Source organism: Staurois parvus, unplaced genomic scaffold, assembly GCF_062004578.1.
Source record: "Staurois parvus isolate SC_StPar_1 unplaced genomic scaffold, SC_StPar_1.0 ptg000169l, whole genome shotgun sequence".
Lineage (NCBI taxonomy): Eukaryota > Metazoa > Chordata > Amphibia > Anura > Ranidae > Staurois > Staurois parvus.
In genome coordinates this window covers 2140104-2164110 of record NW_028317965.1, presented here as the reverse complement: position 1 = coordinate 2164110, position 24007 = coordinate 2140104, and the positions used below count along the sequence as shown (strand labels likewise).

Here is a 24007-nt window from a genome sequence, read left to right as displayed (position 1 = left end):
TTTAAATTAGTTTAGGGAGAGCGCTGCACTTTATATTTATAATGTCTCATAATTGTACCAATATCTTTGAGCGCCACATTACACATTACACACATTACAATCTACATATAATAGGTTTTACAAAAAGAGGTTCCACCATGACTATCCTTGGTTCAAGTATTATATATGAAAATTAAAATCAATGTCTGAGTTGGGAGTTGCTCACTTCCAATGCATTACACATTTGGCTCCGTCAGGAAGGCAAAGGCAATCTGTAGCATTATAGAACCAATGATAAGTATAGTACAATGGCACTCAACTTCACATAATACACACCCTATATAGTAGGTCAAGTACAATTACGCAGTACTTGCACAGGACTATGTGTGATTTGATATTAATATATGAGCATATATATTTTCCTGTAGATTGTGAAAATCAGGCTTCAACCTGTGTCAATGGACCAATGACAGCACACAGATTGAACTGTAAAAGTATTAGTAGATAGCAGGTAACAGCATACAGACACTCAAATACATACATTTTTAAATTCATGTTTATTACTTAATGTACCTCTACATATCGATAATCATAACATCACACTCCATGGATGATAGCCTTGTCCCCATTGTCTTCCTATATGGTCCCTCCCAAGGAAGGGTTCTGGCCCTGGGCTTGTGGTCCCCAAAACCAAGCATGAAACATTTTGAAGTGAGCAAATCCTAACTCAAATATTCATTTTAAATTTCAGACAAAACACTTGAATTAAGGATCTTTGTAAACCTTAATATATAATGATTGTATTGTGAGGTAGAATCAAAGGGATTCGTACAATTGTTAGGCATTATAGTCTACCACAATCAATTGATGATTAATTATTTTATTCTTCATATGTGAACTTTTAAAGTTTTATTTATTTTTTTTAACTATCTGTATAATAAAATACTGTGTTTTTTTTTAAATTCAAGAAAGTGGTCTGTTTTGGGTTTTTTTTGCACCTGTAAAGTCCCATAAGGTGAATTTCTATCTTTGGATAAAAGAAATGTGGTGCCTTGAGTGCCCATCAGTCCAAATTAAGTACAGTATATATAGGTCACAATTTCATTAGGGAATAAAGACCAATCTACTTGAAAATGTATTTCTTTATTAAGACACAAGCATCATATAAATTTTACTGCTGTTAATATGATTTAAAATTTAAAGACAAACTTAGAAAGAACATATTAACCTTATAGAATGTCTCCAACTTACAAGCCGACCTCAATGCTCTGTGTAATTGGGCAACTATGTGGCAAATGAGGTTTAATGTTGATAAATGTAAGGTTCTGCACTTGGGGCTAAGAATATGCATGCATCATACATACTGGGGGGGGTACAACTGGGGGGATCAATGGTGGAGAAGGATGTGGGGGTTCTGGTAGATCACAAGCTTAATAATGGCATGCAATGCCAAGCTGCAGTTTCTAAAGTGAGCAAAATCTTCTCTTGTTTTAAAAGAGGTATAGACTCCAGAGAGAGATATCATCTCCCCCGGTACAAATCATTAGTATTACCTCATCTGGAATATGCAGTTCAGTTTTGGGCACCGATTCACAAAAAGAACATTGGGGAACTGGAGAAAGTACAGAGAAGGGCAACCAAACTGATACGAGGCATGGAGGAGATCAGCTATGAGGAGAGATTAGAGGAACTGAATTTATTCTCTCTTGAGAAGAGAAGATTAAGGGGGGATATAATAAACATGTATAAATACATCAGTGGTTCAATTAGTGAACTCGGTGTAGAGTTATTCACTCTGAGATCATCACAGAGGACAAGGGGGCACTCTTCTGGAGGAAAATAGATTTAATCTATAAATACGGAAAGGTTTCTTCACAGTTAGAGCTGTGAAAATGTGGAATAGACTCCCTCAAGAGTTGGTTCTGGCCAGCTCAGTGGATTGATTTAATAAAGGCCTGGATTCTTTCCTATATACACAGAAAATAACTGGATACTAACATTTATAGGTAAAGTTGATCCAGGGAATATCCGATTGACTCTCAGGGGATCAGGAAGGATTTATTTCCCCTGCAGGAGCAAATTGGATCATGCTTTGCTGTTTTTTTTGTCTTCCTCTGGATAAACTGTGGATATAGGATTTTTTTTTTTTTTTTATGGTTGAACTAGATGGACTTTTGTCTTTTTTCAGCCAGACTAACTATGTAACTATATAAGTCAGTTTATATTTGGAAGGTCAAATGAACCAATAATCTTTCAAATGCAATAAAAAGCATATCATTACATTACATTAAATAAGTTTTGATCTCAAATAAGTTCAGTGGGTGGAACCATGTTGGGAACAGGAACTGATATGCCATGGTGGCTTTTTTTCTGTTAGTGTTTGACTATTTGAAATGTATGTATAGTCATTTTCTGCTTTGGATAATTTATGGAATGGTTAAAACCCCTGTTGGTTTATTGTTTGCTATCTTTGTCCTGATGAGGAAATTCTACTTCCTGTCCTAGAAATGTATTGCAATAGAAAGAAATGTTCTACAAGTGTGAGAAATTTTCCTTTTAGACAGTTGTAACTGAAACAGGCAACCTGTTTTGAAGATTTATTCTAACCTCTTGATCTGATGGCACCTGTCACAATGGTAATTAGGACAATACAGATGGTGATACATCCAGCAGAGACAAAGACAGTAATACAATTTTGATAGGGGTTCTAACCATTCCCCACTTTATCCAAAACTTTATAAAATCGCTTTGACTTTACATACACTTTAAGACAGAGGTTCATGCAGGGTTAAAGTTCCTTCACACATTGTAGCACTGATTGAGTTTTCCATATGGCCTGATTGGGTCTTCATGGTTACTCCTGATGCCACTCATCTGTAAATAAAAGGTGGGGATGTTCAAGCTCAGTTCCATTATAATCCACGTGGACTGTGATGGAAGTAGTTCTCAACTATTAAGGTTCACTGTGAGTGCTGAGTAGCCTGAATGCCACAAATCTGGTTATATTTCCATTCGTGCCTAATTTTTTGGTCATTGATCAAAGTCAGAATGGATTTTTATACGGTATTTAACTTCTGTCTATTGTCTTTGAAAGAAAGGATAAGTAAACCTTTTTTAAAAAAGTAAATCTTTTTTCTAGATGTGATAAAATAAGATCACCTCGGTTCCTACATACGTTATTCCATGTGCCTATCTGAAAGGATGCTAAGCAAGCACTACTGCATTGTCCAATCCCAGGCTTATATTCACATCAACAAAAACTTGCTACCTACTTATTTATTGCTGCAAATTATGCCATAGGCAGGGCTTGGAAGACGCCTTCTGTATCATTTGCAGCAGTGAAAGGCAACCTGGCCACCCCCATGATAAATTAAAAGATGTCCAGCATCATGCATGACTCCCATGCCAAATTCCTGAAAGTTTGGACACCCTGGTGGTTGTTTGTCTTGCCTACCTTTCAGCCGACTAGCTTTGGTGGCCTTCCATTGCTGATGCCATCGCCTGAGCCTGCAGTAACCCCCCCCCCCCTTCCTTAACCTTCTCCCTGCTAGAATCTTCCTCCTCTTCTTTTTTCTTCTCTATCTCCCCCACTAGGACTGGCACGCTGGTTCTCTAGCCTCCCCCTTCTCATCCTTTACTTCTTTTATATTTTGGTATACCCCTGAACCCTAGGGCCAAAGAAACATGTGTAGTCTGAAGACTTTGTCTGTGCATTCACCCATTAGCAAATTTAACGTAAAACAACTGTTGCACATTAATTCGCTCATGCTTTCTTGCCTCAATTTTTATTGTATTCCCCCTGCATAGGTAATCTACTGTAAGTTCTATGTTTGCTGCAACAATAAACATTATTGAACCAGAAAAATAGATCACCTCTGCAGATATGATTTACCTCTAGACGTAAGTAAATCAATATGCACTAATCCAGAATTATACTTCATCTCTATTAAAATTCACACCTATGGATGGAGGATAAATCTGAGTTGAAAGATTTAGTGCCCTTTTCATATCAGTAATTTTTTTTCTACAAAGGTCAGGGGTCTCCAACCTCTGTTTTATGAACCATGATCACAATTTCAGTCATTTCAATTCCTGATATTTACACGAAAGTGTCGATATTTTTTTTTTTATCTTGGATGAAAAACGTATGATAAAGATACACTGAGTGATCTTATTTTTGCCTTTCAGAGACATATCATCAACAGCCTTAGAGCACCTCCCTGTCCATGGACTGGAATTTATCCAGGTCTTAGTTGCAGAAAGATCATATTATCTAAAGAAATTACCTGCTCTTGACAAGCTTGCTAACCTGTTGGAGGCTCGACTAACCTATCCCAGTCATTGTTGTGCTTTTGCTGACATGAGAATGAAAGAGTGAGTAAGAGTTTACTATACAACCAGCTTCTGAACTGTATTTTCTAAAAAAGTATATTTATTATATTAAGTATTATTTATTTTATTTTGTTGTTGTCCCATTGGGGAGATTTCCTATCACTTCATGTTCCTGAGGACACAACAGGTGATGATAGGGGACAGCCAGACAGTTGTCATCAGAACAATTGTCCTCCATTGGAAGATTTCCTTCACCAGCTGTTCTAATGGCAACTATAAAACATTATAAAACAAAAGATTTAGAGAAGAAACACCAAACGAATGGTTGAGAGTGAAAATAATTCAATTTTATCACAGAATAACTTCAAGAAACTAGCCATCATGCTTTGTGGCTCTGAGAGACCCCTTCATCAAAGTTCAATGCAATGCTGAAAGTTGGACTGGAGTGATGTTGGCTCAAAAAAGTCAAAAGGTTTAAAAATAGAGTATGGGTACCTTTTGAGAAAGGCAACGTTAGCTGCTGATTCAACTAGCCAAGCTATAAAATTTTTAAAGCGTGAATCTCCCCAGCATTGACACAGACAGCAGAATCTGACCAAGGTTTCAAAACATTACCACTTTATCCAAAACATAAAAATTGGTTTTGGAAACACATTAGAGAACACGGAACAGTAGCAAGCCTTTCTATAGGTTGTAAGCTTGTTTCTTTTCCCCAAGACTTGCTTGTATTTCAGTCAATTCCTCAAACTAATTAGCAGGTTCTTTTTTCATCAATACCAGAGTTATTATTCACTTATGTTAGCATTTTAGTTCCTTTAATAATATATCCTACCCACCCCAAGGTGAAGGGAAAGCAGACAGAGTTTGGTTGATTAAAATCTATAGCATGCATAAGCATTCAAAGCTTAAAGTATTTTCAGAAGTATATGGGGTCCAGTATTCACCATGTGACATAGAAGTAATTTTGATTTTTGGAGTTTTGGTAGAACATTCAGAGGTAGTTAATTACATTAATAAAGGGATGGCGAATCTTGTTTACACTGAAAGATTACAAAAATTAATGGGTACCCCCTAATCTTATCATGCTTTGTGGGATCAATTCTATACCAAGAAATCAACAGACCTAAATACTATCCTTAGGATTTCATCCTAAATGCACATACTAGCAATGTGTAATATAAGATTCATAAACAAATAGATGTGATCCTAACACTGTGGTCCCTATGAGAAGGGAAAGAACATGTTTTACTCAAAGCCAATTTCCCGCAAACAGGTTAAAGAAAAAAATATGTTCCTCCCCTGGTGCTGGTAAATATACTGTAGGTAATCCATGGGTATGACAATATGTTATGCAATTACTTTAGATCTATTAAAACCCTCAGGACCAAAGATGTCACTGTTTAATCAAGTCTGTCCCCATTGAGAATATTTCTCCTTATTTCCTGCACATTCAGTCACCCACCACTGGGGCAAGTCATGAAGTGCAATCTTCTTTAGTAGACCACAACAATACAATTCTGAGAGGTTCGAACCCTTCCATTTTCCACTAGCAAAAACTTGTTTTTATTGCTGTCTGTGTACTCATTAGGGAGATTTTCCCTGTTCCGACAGCCATCAAATGGTCAGGAAGTGGGAGAAGATCAAAGGGAAACAGAGACAGAAACTTGACAGGAGTCCTAACCCTGCTCTCTCTATCCAAAACTGAATAACATCTTTGGGGTGTAGGGGCAGACTGACCATTTGTAAACTCCGGCACTGCCCGAGGGCCCAGGATCAGTAGGGGGCTCCATGAGATGCCCCTGGTACCCTTTTCATAGGCTTTTTTGAGTTTGGGCAAGGACACAGGTGCCCTATGATCACCTATTGCCCGGGGCCCCATGAGTTGTCAGTCCGCCCCTGGGTGTTACTTTTTTGGGGGGCAAGGAAATTGTATTTTTGTTAGAAATACATATGAAAAATGTGGATGTTACAAAACAACTTAGAAATAACTCTAATAACATTCTGTATTCTATCTTTAAGAGATAAAATAGAAAGAAGTTCTATTACTAATTTGTAAAAAATGTCAACAATTAGAGTTTTCAAATAAAACACTGTAAGGGGCAGATAAAACACATGCCAGTTCTTCCCGCAGGTGTACAGAATTCCTCACATACTGGAGTCTGTACAAATCACCTGCAACATTCCACAGAAATCTTAACCGGAGCAACGTATTTAAATTTGGTGACTGCACATAGAAAGCAGGTCAAGAGGGTCAAGACCAAACATTTCCCTTTTTAAGCACAAACCTTAGTCTGTTTGGAAATGAAACATTTATTACACTTTTGTAAAAATACACATTGTAATTAAAACTGGTAAGAGTCAACAAGGGAGAATATTATAAAGAAATACTTATAGGAGATAGCAATAGATTCACTTAGCAGATAGGATTTGCTATTCTATAGTGAATATCTAGAAATATTAATTGCACTTGAGCAGTACTTTTTTGCCCTAAATTCCCACTGAAAAATATCTGTGTACTTTCTGATGTGACTCTGCCTAGGTATTGCTGTTCTAAAGCGTCATAGCTGTACAGTATGAGTTCATCTAAGGCAGTGTTTCTCAACCTTTTTGTCAGTCAAGGCACCCTTTAAAATTATGAACAGTCCCGAGGCACCCTTTAAAATTATGAACAGTCCCGAGAAGGGGCGGACTGACAACTCATGGGGCCCCCGGGCAATAGGGGATCATGGGGCCCCTGTGTCCTTGCCCAAACTCAAAAAAGCCTATGAAAAAGGTACCAGGGGCATCTCATGGGGCCCCCTACTGACCCCGGGCCCTCGGGCAGGGCCCGAGTTTCCAAATGGTCAGTCCGCCCTTGGTCCCGAGGCACCCTTTAAAATTATGGAAAGTCTTGAGTAAAATGTTTAAAACTATCCTAATAGTTTATATAATGCAGCAACATCCACACATGTAGGACACCCAGTGTTAGAGGTGATTTATTCTTCCAAAGCAAATACACTTTTGCAGATTGGTGCTGACTAGTATTCCAGTATTCCTCCTCTGAGTCCTCTCCCTCAATTTTTCTTCATCACTGAGCTAATGTGAACCCCAGGGGCGGACTGACAACTGATGGGGCCCCCGGGCAATAGGGGATCATGGGGCCCCTGTGTCCTTGCCCAAACTCACAAAAGCCTATGAAAAAGGTACCAGCGGTATCTCATGGGGCCTCCTACTGAACCCGGGCCCTCGGGCAGTGCCCGAGTTTCCAAATGGTCAGTCCGCCCCTGGTGACCCCAGCACTGATGGAGAGGGGCAGGGGAGGGTCAAAGTAGGATGCTTTGTAAGCAGCTTATCAACTGATGTAATTGGATGTCAGGACACCGGCGGCTAGAAGGTCATAATGGTGCACAATGAAAACCTGTGGCTTTGTGTAACTAAACGGCAGGCTTGTTCCACCTACTGACTTGTATACAAGTTTTGGGCAAATTTTAGGCATTTTGCCAAGGCACCCCAGAACAAACCTTAAAGCACCCCAGGGTTGAGAAAGGCTGATCTAAGGTGCTGCTGTCCCTGACTGCTAGGCTTACCAGATTTGAAGATTTAAATATTGCATATTAATATTATGCATTCTGATTTCTGCTATCAGGTTAAAGCGGAACTTCACCCAAAAGGGTTGAAAAAGTTCTGATTTAATTTCTCCTTTCCCCCTTCTCTACTATATTTGGCATATCATTTTTGTGGGGGGGGGGAGCAGGTACTTAGATTTGACAGGTACCCGCTCCCACTTCCGCTCAGATCACCTAGGTAAGTTCAGTCCCCCTCTCTGGCTCTGGATCCCTGGACAGGTAAGTATCCTTTTATTAAATGTCAACAGCTACAGGAGTGAAAAACTGCTTTAAATCTACATGCATACTGGAATACCCCTCGATGTTAACTCTCCTGGCAGCAGAAAAACACTAAACATAGAAGAAACTCATGTAAACGCGGTACAGCATTTAGCACTTAGACATTAATTAATTTCATTGGCCAGAATATTTACCATTGAAATGATTAAACGTTCAAGCTCTAAACATGGCTCGCGCTTGCATTTACATGGGTTTACACACGTTTTTGCTTTTTTTTGCCAAAACGTTCCTCTCCTGAACACAATTCTTCTGCATTCAGGAACAATAACCTGCCTTCCAACTCTGCTGCTCCTAAACTCTGGTAAAAGCCTATGTGTGCTGTCCATGGACACATAGGCTTTTATTGAATTGAGTTCAGGGACTTTGGCAAAAAACACCAAAAGCTCCTAAATGTGAGTTTTTTGGAACAGTAGTGTGCATGAGGCCTAAGGCTTCTTCTTATGTTTTTCTTTATCTCTTTCCCCACTTTTATACAAAGCTCATTGTTTACAGAGCTCAGTAGTTTAAACTTAAATTTACACAACCAAATGAATGAGTCAGAGTAGTAACTCCTCCCCCTCCCTCTCCCTCCATCCTAAGTTTTAATGAACGACTGGGGTTACTAAAGGAGTAGAGCATTTTGATTTTGCAAAGGGAACTCTCACTTAGCTTAGTGAGTGAATGAGCTAAGAGAAGATTCACGGTTAAAATAATTTCCAAATATGTGCAAGGAAAATTAATTAAAACAGAATTTTGATCTCATATGATAGGATCATTGAAGTGATTTTAAAGGCTTTTTTTTAAAAGAAAAAATAACAAACATGTTATACTTACCTGCTCTGTGTAGTGGTTTTGCCCTGGGCGCAATGGTTTACTGTAGTGATGGGGGCACTTTCCTTCTGTTACAAGGCTGACAGGAGTATCACTACTCCTGTCAGCCCAGTTCTGGGAGTGGCGGGGAGAGAGCCGGGAGGCAGTGCAGGCTGTGTTCTCTCTCCCCCTCCTTCCTGCCTCTTGTGGTGGCATTGGAAAAACCACGCTCTTTCAGGTCAATGCAAAACCTGACTGACAGTTCAAGAACTGCAGAGTGATTTTGACAAGTGTGACCGTGGGACGTAGTGAAAGCTCCTAAGCTTTCACATCATGAAAAAAGGGGGGGGGGGGGCGCATTTTGGCATTTTTTCCCTGGGCACAGGATGACCATGTCCCAGCACTGACTGATGGCAAGCTGTAATATACTACATTTTCATTCTTGAGTTTACATATATTTCAATAACAAATTAAATGACATACATGGAAATAATAAGCCATGCTGGTTTTACAGAAAACAAAAGGCACACTATAAGTAATGAACAATAATGTGCACAGGGAAGTGTGTAATAACCCAAAAATTAATAAGAACATTTGATTTCTTAGACTTCTTTTTTATTAGCCTGTGGAAGAACCTTCTAACCTCTTAGGTATACCTGTGAGATCTATTTTATGATAGCGCGTTAAATGTCTAATACAATTACTATATTAAACCAGACCTAAGCCGCTGTGCGTTCATTAAATTATTTAAAAGTTACCACAGCTACTTGTTAATGAAATCGTTAGGCCTTATTGCTCTGTGTATCACACACTATTCTAATTTTACTGCTTTAAAAAAAAAATACCCAGTTTAAATGGTTTTGCCAGAGAGAAATAAGAAGCAGTGAAACTCATAACTAGAAATCCCTTGACATCTTTTTGACACACTGTGGGTAATTAAATCCCACTATCACTGATATTCTTTTTTTTTTTCCTTGGCAACGAACAGCAGACTGTAATAAAAGGAAAATTTCCTCTACTGAGCAGTTTCAGAGCTTACTGATATCTTCAGTAATAATGCCTCACTGCCCTAAGTCAAAAAGACTTGCCTTGTGTATTAGAGCACTAACTTTAAATAATATCTATATCGCCGAAAAATGTTCTCATATATTGTGATGCAAAAACCACATTTAAAATTCTTGAAATGTATAGAAAAATTATTATTTTTATTAATATTATTACTACTAATAATAGTGATGATGAGATGAAACACATAACTACAACTGTGTTGGAAATATCTACAAATATATGTTGCGCTCCTAAATACTTCTCAATAAATAATAATTAAATTATTACCATTAAGTTAATTCAAATTATGATACAAATAACTAATAAAAGTGTATAAATACCAAAAAATATTTAAATAGATAGTTTCAACTAATCAATCTCCTCCAAATAAATATCAAAATAATTCCACATGAAATACTCCTCTAAAAAATATTTTACCAAGTGCTCATAAATCATCTATTAGTGACATGATGTACTTACTAATACCCTCAATTTCATTTATATTCATAATACCCTCATTTAATATAATAAAAAAATAGTAAACCAACTAATAACCCTCAACTAAAATGCATTTAGATGATCCCCCATAAATAAAAATAACCAAATGCTCCTAAATAATTAATAGTGATTAGTATGAATCTAAATATCATCAAAATAATAGTCCCATTGAATAAACAATTTCATGTGGAATTATTTTGATATTTATTTGGAGGAGATTGATTAGTTGAAACTATCTATTTAAATATTTTTTGGTATTTATACACTTTTATTAGTTATTTGTATCATCATTTGAATTAACTTAATGGTAATAATTTAATTATTATTTATTGAGAAGTATTTAGGAGCGCAACATATATTTGCAGATTGATAAATAAATAACATCAAATAAATAATAAGATAAAGAACCTAAAGAAGTTTAAAGCTGAACGCCAGCCTTCCCTTCAACCTTGCACAACGCTTACACAAATTGCCTCTGTCTCCGATTTCACTGCACACTGTTAGATTCTCATTGTGTGCAATAAGTACATGGATCGAAATTCGGCCGGTTCAGCAGGGACTAGACGAATTTTGATCCATGTATGGGCAGGCTGGTTGTATACAAGACAATCTACCAATTGACTTGTGTACAACAAGCCTATTGGGTTTTTCCTAAATGATCAGTGCTGCCAGCAATAGCCGGCAGCACTGATCAGTGCATTCTGATGGCAGAGAAAGCTCCCTGATGTCAGAATACAGTACCATCCATGGGAAAGATTCCCCCATCCACATAGAGTGTGTGGAAGAGGGAATCAGATTATTATTTTTTAATCAACCTGCTGGTTGATCAAAAAAATTGATTAAAGTGATACTAAACACACACTGTTTGATTTACATTACTCCTTCTCTTTCTGTATGTGGATGATGGCACCAGGGGCGGACTGACAAATCATGGGGCCCCCGGGCAGTAGAGGATCATGGGGCCCCTGTGTCCTCGCCCACACTCAAACCACACCCAAAAAAAGCCTATGAAAGGTACCAGGGGCATCTCATTGGGTCCTCTACTGACCCCGGGCCCTCTGCAATGCCCGAATGCTCAAATGATCAGTCTGCCCCTGGATGGCACTGTAATTATTTTAATGAAAAACATCTAAGTGCCTTCTTTCCTAATCAATATACAGCTGTCACATGACCCAGCTCTTTCCCTTTCTGCCTGTAGGGAAACAGTGGCAGGAAAAAACCTCTAGTCCTCTGTTGCTGGTCACATGTTCAAAATTAATGCAATGCCCGAATGCTCAAATGATCAGTCTGCCCCTGGATGGCACTGTAATTATTTTAATGAAAAACATCTAAGTGCCTTCTTTCCTAATCAATATACAGCTGTCACATGACCCAGCTCTTTCCCTTTCTGCCTGTAGGGAAACAGTGGCAGGAAAAAACCTCTAGTCCTCTGTTGCTGGTCACATGTTCAAAATTAAAAAAAAAACAGCCTTTGGGATACAGAGTAAAAATAAATAATTAATATCAATACACTGTTTTAAATTGTCCTACAATCATATATTTAAAATAAAATCTTTTTTTAATTTTTGACAGTAACTGTCAGGGCTCCGGGTATGACAAGAGGTGTGTGGACTGACACAGGGAAACGCAGGCTTCAGATATAGTATAAACAATATCATTTATTTAAGACTAAACAATACATAAACGCAGTGCAAGACTAAACATAAACACAGTGCAAACAAACCAAAACCCCCAACAGATAACAAAAGAACAATACTAAGCGTAGTCGGGCAGGCCGGGTCGGTAGCAAACGGGCAGGCAAGGTACAAAGGAGCAGGCAGAGCGTAGTCAGACGGGCCGGGTCAGGAACAATCAGGCAGACAAGGTACCAAAGGAGCAGACTGGAGAGTGGTCAGGAATAGCAGAGGTCAGGACAGGCGGAGTTCAATCAGAGTCAGGGATCAAGCAGGATCAGACAGGAAGCAGACTGGATGCAGGTACAGGGGCTCTTGGGAAACATACACCAAAGCCCTGACTGCAAGTCTGGCCATTCCTTATATGCACCTCCTGCAATCAGCCTCAGGTGTTTTGGCTGACTGCAGGAGTGAGCCTCTGGTTGCTGAGAGCACCCGCTGGCCAGTCCTGGTACTGCAACCCACAAGGCAGGTGAGTCCCACCACTATTGGCGAGTCCATTCCTGACAGTAACATAGTGTGGGTGGATTCTGCCAGTTACAGGCTGTTTAACTCCCCTCCAGCCTGTGTCTTAGAATAACAGGGAGGTGAAGCCTCCACCAATTAAGATGTACTATCCCACCCCCATTGTGTTTAATTGGTTAGTGGGCATGGAGGAGGAGGGAGGGAGTGGACTGTCATTTACCAATGTGTATACGCCCACATGCGTGACTCTAAAGTCACTTGGGCTGCTCAGATGTGATAAGGAGAAAATGCTCAGGGTAAAAATACACTGAAAACTGAGCATGTGCAGTAGCTTCTAATACTGTTCTGCAAAATCCCCAACTGCAGTGGGAACATGGACAGGAGGGGTAGACAGAGAACAGCAGGATTAACCAGGTCTTTTGCAGATGACAGAAAACAAATCCCATAGCGACTGAACGAGTATAAACAGCATGGAATACACCATTTATTGATAGTTTTTAATGTTGCGGGCTTGATGAAACTTTAATGTACGGCCAGCTGTAGAAGCTAAAGCAAGACAAATAGAGACCGCCTTCTCCTACCCAGTTGAACTGCCCCTTTTATTCATTGAATATCATGTCACTGGGTCTAAAATAAGGTTTATTATGAAAATTAAAAGGTTTTTAAGCAGTACCCTTTTGCTCTAAATTCCCACTGACACCCTCAGGAGCCAATAGCAGCGAGGGTAAAGCAGTGTGCACGCCCCCTACCTGGAAATGCAAGATCACAGATATTTACGTGATTTTGCCCAGTGAAGCCTCCCTGTGGCAGTACATCTGTTATGGGGCAGCAGGCAAGTGGTTATTTAAAGATTTTATTACCAGGGTTTGGGGGGTTGAACCAGGAAGGAAAAAAGAAATATTAGCAAATTAAACTTCAAAGGGATCAGAAGTCAAGTAACTATATAAATCAGAAGACCGTGGGACCAGTGCCTTGGGCATATTCAGTAAGGCCTTATGACCTGTACAACATGGATTCTGTTTCATGCTTTGGGCTGCACATTACACAGAGCAATTTTCAGTAAAGTACAAATACAAAGCCAGTGAAGGGTTTACGTATCTGGGTCACTGTACACCAATCAGCAATAACATTATGAGCACCGACAGGTAAAGTGAATAACATTTATTATCTCATTACATGCCACCTGAAAGTGGATAGGATATATGAGGCAGCAAGTGAACATGTTGTCCCTGATGTTGATTTTTTGAAAGCAGAAAAAATGGGCAAGTGTAAAGATTTGAGTAACTTATACAGGGGCCAATTTGTAATGCCTAGATGACTGGGTCAGTGCAACTGCTGATTAGCGGTTCTTGTGGGATGTTCCCAGGCCGGAGTAATCAGGACCAACCAAAAGTACTCCAAGGAAGGAAAACCAGTGAACCAGCAACAGGGCCATGGGGGGTCAAGCCTCATTGATACGTGTGGGCAGTGAAGGATTTCTCTTGTTTTCAGATCCAAAAGAAGAGCTACTGTATCTCAAATTGCTGAAAATATTAAAGTGTTACTAAACTCAGGACTCTGCATTCACTATATCTGGTCTCCCTGGACCCTGCATTCACTATATCTGGTCTCCCCGGACCCTGCATTCACTATATCCGGTCTCCCCGGACCCTGCATTCACTATATCTGGTCTCCCCGGACCCTGCATTCACTATATCTGGTCTCCCCGGACCCTGCATTCACTATATCTGGTCTCCCCGGACCCCGCATTCACTATATCTGGTCTCCCAGGACCCTGCATTCACTATATCTGGTCTCCCCGGACCCTGCATTCACTATATCTGGTCTCCCGAACCTTGCATTCACTATATCTGGTCTCCCAGGACCCTGCATTCACTATATCTGGTCTCCCCAGACCCTGCATTCACTATATCCGGTCTCCCCAGACCCTGCATTCACTATATCTGGTTTTCCCGGACCGTGCATTCACTATATCTGGTCTCCCCAGACCCCACATTCACTATATCCGCTCTCCCCGGACCCCGCATTCACTATATATGGTCTCCCAGGACCCTGCATTCACTATATCTGGTCTCCCCAGACCATGCATTCACTATATCTGGTCTCCCTGGACCCTGCATTCACTATATCTGGTCTCCCTGGACCCTGCATTCACTATATGTGATCTCCCCGAACCCTGCATTCACTATATCTGGTCTCCCACAGTACACAGAACATGTAAATGCAATTATTTTAGTAAATATAAACTGCTAAATACATTTTCTCATCAGGAGTTAGATCAGTCTTGTGACTTCTATCAGTGTTCAGCAGAGCACTGGTTACAGCTTATAGGAGGAGTTTTCTTTCTGCTCTAGGAGGATGCAGAATCCCTGACCTCTGTCTGGATGGTGCTGACTGGGCATGTGCAGAGTGCCTCCACATGATATGTGTTATCAGGAGATAAGAGGAGGACACTGGAAGAAGGGGAGGATTAGAGAAGTCAGGATCAAACAGCCTTTTATACACAATGCAGAGGATTAACCCCTCAGATTCCACAGTGAGTATAACAAGCATGCTTTACTGCATCTACAGACTGATTTTCCTGTTGTGGGTTTAGTAACGCTTTAATACTGGTTCTGATAGAAATGTGTCAGTGCATCTCAGTTTGTTGTATATGAGGCTGCAGACCAGTCAGGGTGCCCATGGTGACCTATGTCCATGGCCAAATGCACCTACAATGGGCATGTGAGCATCAGAACTGGACTATGAAGCAATGGAAGAAGGTGGCCTGGTCTGAGGAATCACATTTCTTTTACATTGGTAATGTGGATGGCTGGGTACATATGTTTCATTTGCTGTGGAAGAGATGGTACCAAGATGCAGTATAGAAAGAAAGCAAGCCAGTGAAGGTAGTGTGATGTTTTGTCCAGTGATGTCCATGTCTTGATGGGTCAGGGCTGTTTTTCCAGTAAAAGAGAGACCTACTCAATGTTAGGTGGGTGGTCATAATGTTATGGATGATGTAGGTGTAGCTAGTAGTGCTTAGTTACATTCAACTGGGCTTGTTCTGTAATGTTAAAAACATTTTACTACTCATCCCAGCAGCTTCTCCATTTCTAAAGAAAGTTAAGAACATACCCAAGCATTTACAGTATATCCCCTAGAGCTAACTCGGTTACTTTAATTCATTCCCCATGCAATGTGTTAAGACAGATGCTGGATGTCCAAGAACACAATGAAAGATGTGGAAGTTTGTGACACCACCCTTTTCTAATTATCTAAACCATTCCTTTGGTGTCATGAAGTCTGGCTTTGAAACCTATCCTAGACTACATGGCACCATTGTGGCTATAGATACTGGAGTTTGTTCCTGATGCTCATTAGAACTGAAAAAACCGGTTGGATTGGTAGCAAAACATCATCAAAATCACAGAACAATTCTAAATGAATGTGACTATGACTAAGGACTACCGGCTGTACAAATGCAAATAAGATGAATTAAAGTGGAAAATTAAGTCCTGCTAGATGACTGCATGCTGGCCTCTTTTGCAGGTATACAGTATCTATGTAAAACACTAAAAATAAGTGCCTATACTGTTTAAAATCCAATAATACACTGGCTCACCCTGCTCTGCACATGCTCAGTTACTCTTTGAGTAACAGCAGTAAATCTTTAGGCTGAGAGCCTAAAGATTTACTGCTGCTCAGGGGCTCTAGCCTTCAGCAAAATGTCAGCTTCCAGCAAGAAGAAACAGGAGTCATGCTGGAGGCAATTTAGAGCACACACAAATTTTGGTAGTAGAATTATTAGTGTGGAATATATGTTCCTTGTTTCCTTTTAATCAAGTTGTTATGGGTAAAGTTCCATTTTAAGTACAGGTATATACAACTTTGCTAAAAAGCCATACATGGTCCACATATATTAGTAGATAACAAAAATAAAAAAAAGAACAAAATACATATATCTCCTTGAAACAGGTCAACGCGTAGTAGATTGTGCAGAAATAGTAGAAGAATCTCTAAAAAAAGAGTAAATCATTAGTAAAAGTTTTTTTTTATCCATAATAGTATACCATAATTATACCATATATATTCAAAAACATATGAATATGTCAGCATAAATGCATGTGAAATATTTGCGTTTATGCAGATTTAGTACTGTGAATACATACTACTCAGACCACGGGCGCACTGCACATGCAGCTTTCCTGCAGGTTTACAATCAAAAATATAAGAGCGCTGACCTGTGTGATCCTCTCATAATTACAAAGCAAACACGAATATGCCCCAATACAGTCCCTTGTGACTTGTGTGAAAGTGATATCAATATTTTCCAAATAGTGCTTAGGTGCTCTTCATACAATCGTGCAATCCATGCACTGTGCTCTTCACCAGTGGTCCCACTCACTCACCAACGTTTGTGGGCTCTTATAAACAAACAAGAGTCAAACTAGCTTTGGTGAAGATTTTCTGGTTTTGCTGTAGTTTGCCTCTGCCTGGCTGCACTCGCCTGTCTCAATCCATCAATTGTAACAATAGGATGCTCATACATAAACCCTAACCCTCCCTCTCTATCCTTCTCTTCTTTTGAGACTCACTGCATTCAGCTGTTTTCTCCCATTTCTCTGAGGATTGCAGTGATCTACCGGTCTCCTGGACCGGTTTAGAACTTTCTTGATGACTTCTCTGTTTGGCCACCCTACATTTTTTTAGGGTAACATATGTTTTAACTGCGTGACATCGTCACAAAGGTGACCAGGATGGTATAGGGGTATTAGAAGTAGTCCATGACTGCATACATGCTTGAGGTCATAGGCCTAGTGCATTTATTAAAGACATGGAACTCCACTGGGAATCCTAAAATTATTATAAGAGGGTACAAATTTAAGTAAACTACAACCAACCACTTACACAGACTGAAAGGAGGACACACTAGGGTTGAACTACTAAAAGAATAGAGCAGGGTTTCTCAACCAGGGTTCCACCTCATTGCAGTTCAGCTGATACAGTTCATCTGTAACTTTAGGCTTTTCAAGTAAGATATTCCCTTTTGTGATGGTACAACCATCATCTTGGAAGTTCATTACATTGCCTTGTTTTGTGAGCTTCATCACTGACAAAAGATTGGTTTCAAGAGCAGGGGCATACAGGACATTTTTCACATCCTTCGTATCTTTCTGGTGGCACTCTGGGAAATAGGATATTCTGAATATTACCATTATCTGTAGTGATTTTTTTCTGTTTTACTCTGGTTAAGATGACTAAAGAAATTCTGTCATTTGTCATGTGACTCGTAGCTCCTAAATCAACACGCCATGCCTGAAAAGATCAGGTGCAACTTTTTTGTCTTTAAAGCAGACTCTGAGAAAGAAACACTGTCACTATTAATGCTTTCTGTTGTACGCTTATATTCAACCATAAGTTTGCTCTTAACATATTCCAATGTCATTTCATCATCTGGAAGTGCATGAAGTGCTGAGAAAAGTTTTTCATAACTTTCTGGTAAACCACTAAGTAATAGTGCTGTAACAGGAAAATCTTTTCGTTCTTCTATACCTCTCAAGCATTCAACCATTTCCAAAGTGTGCCTTATGTAATCCTGCATATTCTGGAATTCATCAGCTTGGTTTGGTATAGCTTTCTAATCAAATACAGTTTATTGCTGTGATCTTGCAGCATCTTGAATTTCCAAGACTGGTAGTTCTGGTTTATCAAATTTTTATATGAAAGCTTTGTTGCAGCAGTATTACTGGCTATTTTCTTTTATTCTGTTGCAGTCTTCTTTCTGTTGCTGTATCTTGCACTTATTCGCTGTAGCTGGCTATGACTGGGCCCATAACCTGTTAGAAATTCTATATATAGCCCTACAGAACAGAAAGTGGACAGTCCACGTGTGCTTTTCTGCTTCACTGCAAGAAAGGAAAACAGGAAACTTTATTCAGCGAAAAAAGACATGGCATTTACTATAGATGCAGCTACAAACTTATAAACACTGCCATCTACTGGTGGAAGAATATATTTCTACTGAATATCGATGTAGTTGTTGCACAAAATACATGAACATTACATTCCAACAGAGACAGATGAGTTATTCGCCACTTTTTGCTTCACAACATAGCTCTGCACCAATACACTCAGACAGGTAAAGCTGTTGTTGTACCCTCATTAGAGGGTGCTTTGCACATAAGTCTAAAAAAAGTAAAACTGATAGAAAAAGTTTCTACAAACTATTAGAGTTCATCTGAAAAAACATGACTTTCTTGTATGCATTCAAGCATAACCAAACTACTCCTGGCAGTGAAGAAAGTCTTGGTCTGTTCTCGGAGGTGACATTGTGCCCTTTCATAGTCTACTAATGGTGTCCTGTATGAATATGCAGTAGCCTTAACCCCAACTAATGATTGACTTTCACAAGCTTTGTGGACAATTAAACTTCAGTTATTGATTTTCTTTTTCTGAAGAAAAGATCAGCATTACAGACAGAATTAATGTTTAATGTTTTTAATCAGTAATGATCTGTAGTTCAGGAAATCAACAGAAGAAATATTTGCCCTTCTGATTTATTTTCTGTCAATAGGGTGGATTAAAGTGGAACTCCACAATCAAAATACATAAAAAAAAGCAAGGTCCCCCCAAAAAATCCAGACCTTTATCAGAGCATGCAGCCTGGCAGGCCAGGATGGAACAAGAATGCACCCCCAGGCTCCTGAGTCATAACAGGCCACGTGACCTTAACATGGAGTTAGGTATCTTGCCAGGGAAGGACCCGTCTGACAAACCACCTCTTCCTTACAACCCTGGCCTGGTGGTTGCAAGGGGTCTGTGGGTGGGGGTGTCACAGGGGCAGGGCCAGGGGATCCCCCAGGGCCAGGGGATCCCCCAGGTATGTTATTTAATGGAATTTTGCATTTTTTAATGTTTCATTTAAAGCATTACTAAAATTGCTGCTCCAAGCCAAATAACATTTTTTGATTCATTTTTGGACCATGTTCCCCTTGGCAGTGCCCAGCCCCCATCCCATTTGACTGACAAACTTTTTCTGATTAGCCTAGAAAATGGCCAGAACAGTTTTTATTTTGTGGTTTTTTTTTTAGTCGTTCGGCTCCCATTGGCTTCAATTGGGTTCGGATACAGCACCCAAACGTTAGTCACGTTCCCCGAACCCAGGTAAGTTCAGCTTATGAGTAACGGTCACTAGATGGAGCCGACGATCGTAGAAAATGTATTAGACACATTATGAGGGTTACTCATGGCTGTGCAAACAACAGAAGAGCATAACCTTCACAGACTGTAGAACTATAGGTCTGACTCAACAGAGGGCATGTCAAACCTCTATAGAGAAGCCACTAGGAATTTTCTGGTTCAACTAATGAAAAGTAAACCCTACATGTTATGGCAAAGTACATTTAATGACAGTAAGGCTTTTCTACAGTTCTGTAGCAAGGCAATTCAATTATGCAAAATGTACATGCATAAGATAGAGTGCTGTCTTGTTTGTAGGGTGCAAGGGTATGCTAATACTCATGTAGGCTGGACAACAGGGTCCTTCCCCAAACTCCAACTATAACTCCAATGGAACTCTGGACCTACCCTATATTGTTCCTAATGCTCAATAACTTTTCCTTGCACTTGGCCTATCTCTCTCCAGACAGTGTGACCCTATCTGTACACGCTCCACACTTCAGCACTTGCCAAAATGGCAATCAAGAGCTTTATAGCCTCTTTGGGTGAAGATGACCCTGACCTACAAAGCCATTCACAACACTGCCCCCAAACTACCTCACCACCTGATTCCCAAGTACCAACCTACCCGTACCCTTCGCTCTTCACAGGACCTCCTTCTATCTTGCTCCCTGGTCTCCTCCTCCCATGCACGACTGCAAGACTTCTCCAGGTCCTCCCCCATCCTCTGGAACTCACTACCCCAATCCATCAGACTGTCACCTTCCCTCCTCACCTTCAGGCGCTCCCTGAAAACCCACCTCTTCAGGGAAGCCTACCCCACCCTCACCTAACAGCCGTTCTCCTTCATTCCTCCTACCACTCCATCCCCCACAGCCACTTCCTCCTGTACCACTACCCCCTCCCTCCTAGATTGTAAGCTCGAAAGAGTAGGGCCCCTCTAACCCCTCGTGTGCTGTTTGTAGTTGCTGTAATGTTTCATGTATTGTCCCCCCCTCTATTGTACAGCGCTGAGCAAACCCTTTGGCGCTATATAAACTCAATGTAATAATAATGACTGCCCAAGTCATTGTAGAGCACGAATCAGATACAGGTTCTCCTAAGATGGCCTTGGGAGCCCGATGCGGAGGATAAGTCCATGCTCTCAAAGGTTTCTCCTAGTGCCAGAGATAAGCAGCGACTATGTGATCGCTGTGTGTTACCTGCAGCAGAATATGAGTGGGTGATCTACTGGGTTGCCACAACACCCTTCTACATACAGATTGTCTATTTGACGTAGACTTCTCTCGAGACCACTGGAACTGGAAGATCCTGGAGGTGCGTGGTGATCTCATTCGGTCTTTAAGGGGACACTTACATGTGTAACTATTATTACTGCCCCCCTCCCCCGAAAAGAGGAGACTATATATCTGATAGACAGCGAGGAGGCAGTATGTCACCTCCGCACCGATTGTTTTACTCTCAAAATTTTGACCCACTACGCCTCAACCGCATGCACATGTTGTGGGCCCATTCATTTTAATTGGGTTTTTTTTGGCAGCATTACTACCCGATGAATGTGACACATAGAAGGAGATTTACTAAAACTAGTTCACTCAGAATCTGGTGCAGCTGTGTATGGGAGCCAATCAGCTTCTAACCTCAGCTTGTTCAATTAAGCTTTAGCAATAAAACCTGGAAGCTGATTGGTTTCCATGCAGAAGTGCATGAGACTCTGAGTGAACCAGTTTTAGTAAATAAACCCCATAGTCTGGTGTAAAAAAGACACAAGTCCATCCAGCTTAACCAATACACTTGCGCCTCTTTTTTACAGTGTCATGTACACAGCCCTGAGAAGCTGCATTTTTGTGTTTAGGTGGGCGGTAAAACCATGGTTCAACTGCCTGCTTTTAATAACCACAGGGCACCCATTTGAACAAGCCCTTAAAGTGGTTGTAAACCCTTACATATACCCAATAAAATGCTGACCCTGGGTGATACATAAGTTGTATCTGTTTAGCTGCAGCCTGCTCTCCTCTATATCTGTTCAAAGCGCTGAATTTATGAAGCTTGTCTGAGAGTTCAGAAAGCAGTGGGTGGGGAGCTGAAATTACACTCTGCAGAGCTCAGTGAGGAGAGCTCTGAGGGTTTATATGGCTCTGATCGCACCGCACACAAATCACATGTGATTCGCACAGGAATGCGGTGTGGTTCCTGTGCGAATCACATGCAATGTACCGCACAGCACATATGTGAACCCAGGCTGAAAGACTGCTTACCCCAGGAAGCATATATCCCGGCTGCCTATCCCCAGCTCACACTGCGTAGGTGTGAATGGAACCTTACTAAGCTCTGGAACAACCGTTCTTGCAAAGCGCACAGTCTATTTGCCTTAGATTTCAATGGAGAAGCTGCTGAAATGCACGGTAGTTCATTTTTGCTGAGTTTGGCATTTTTCATTCTGCCCAGCAGCAAAAAAAATTCCACTTAACCACTTGAGCTCCAGAGGATTTACCCCCCTTAATGACCACGCCTCTTTTTACTACTCGGCGCTGCACTAATTCAACTGATAATTGCGCAGTCATACAATTCTGCACCCAAACGAAATTTACGTCCTTTTTTTCACATAAATAGAGCTTTCTTTCGGTGGTATTTGATCACCTGTGCGCTTTTTATTTTTCACGCTATAAACAAAAAAAGGCCAAAAATTTTGAAGAAAAACAATATTTTTTACTTTCAGCTATACAAAATATATAGTAAACTCAAAGTTGGTTATACAATTAGGCCAAAATGTATTCTGCTCCATGTTTTTGGTAAAAAAAATCCCAATAAGTGTATATTGATTGCTTTGTGTGAAAGTTATAGAGTCTACAAACTATGGTATAGATACTGCAATTTATGCCATTTTTTTGCTATACAGCGCTGCGTTAGTTTAACGGACAATTGCGCGGTCATGCAATACGGTACATAAATGAAATTTACATCCTTTTTTTCCCACAAATTGAGCTTTCTTTCGGTGGTATTTGATCGCCTGTGCGGTTTTTATTTTTTGCGCTATAAAAAAAAAGACTGACAATTTTGAGGAAAAAAAAACAATATTTTGGACTTTTGCTATAAAACATGTCCAGTAGAAAAAAAATTAAAAAATCAAATTTAGTCATAAATTTCTGCCAAAATGCATTCTGCGACATGTCTCTGCTAAAAAAAAAAACCCAATACGTGTAAATTAATTGGTTTACGTGAAAGTTATAGCGTTTACAAATGGCGGGAAAGATACTGGGATTATTAGGTTTTTTTTATACTAATAATGGCAGCGGTCAATGACTTATGGCGGCAATCAGTGACTTATGGTGGCGGTCAGCGACTTATGGCGAGACTGCGGCTGACATTCTGACATTGGGGGGTACTGACTTGGGGTCACTGACATCCCCAGTGACACCAATACAGTGATCAGTACAAAAAAAAAAACACTGACACTGTACTAACTGCACTGGGGAGGAAGGGGTTAACTTTATTTTTCAGGGAAAGGGTTAACTGTGTGAGGGGAGTGTTTTACTAGGGGGCGGGGGGTGTGTACTGCAGGGAACACTGTTGATCGGGAGAGAGAAACTCTTCTGTCCCGTTCAGCGTGTCCTGGAGCTGTCAGGGAACTGACAGAAAGCACAGCTACTGCAGCTGTGCTCTCTGTCAGCGATTGCCACCGATCGCCGGGACATAGCTGGTAACGACCGGCTGTGACACCGGCGACTGACATCCGCGGCTGTGATCGGCGGGACAGGTAGGGCGGCGGCGCGCCTCGCACGCGCCCCCTACCTGTTTACAAAACACACGTTTTAAAACGTGCTTTTGCCCAGCCGTGCCGCCCTGCCGCCGTATTTATACAGTGGCTGGGCGGCATGTGGTTAAAAAAAAAATAAAGAACTGAACAAAACGCGAAATGCGCTAAAAACGCAAAACAAACTGCGAAAAGCACTGCAAAATGGCCAAAAAGCAAACTGTATAGGTCTGAACGGAGCCTGAGGCTTACAATGACTTTAAGGATATTTTTCTTTTTTGGAGATTAGGTAAGTAAAAAAGAAAAAACTGAAATGGGTCTCTCTCCCAAAGGGTGGGGGAAAGGGGAACCTACTTGCTCAGAGATGAGCTTTAAATACTGCGGCATCCTGGCTGATCTGCGTTTTATGAGTTTTCCTTGAACAG

The 24007-nt window shown here is 40.5% G+C and overlaps 1 protein-coding gene across 2 annotated transcripts in view; it reads left to right on the top strand.

The window, feature by feature from the left end:
• The window catches only part of LHCGR (luteinizing hormone/choriogonadotropin receptor), a 209596-nt gene that overhangs the window by 175430 nt on the left and 10159 nt on the right, over positions 1-24007 (top strand). The window contains exon 9 of one of the 2 annotated variants that reach the window (XM_089676441.1): positions 4168-4353. The exons of the other annotated variant lie outside the window; for it this stretch is intronic. Coding sequence (XP_089532567.1) covers positions 4168-4353 — 186 coding nt within the window. The remainder of the gene's footprint in view (positions 1-4167; positions 4354-24007) is intronic. 2 annotated transcript variants of the gene reach the window in all.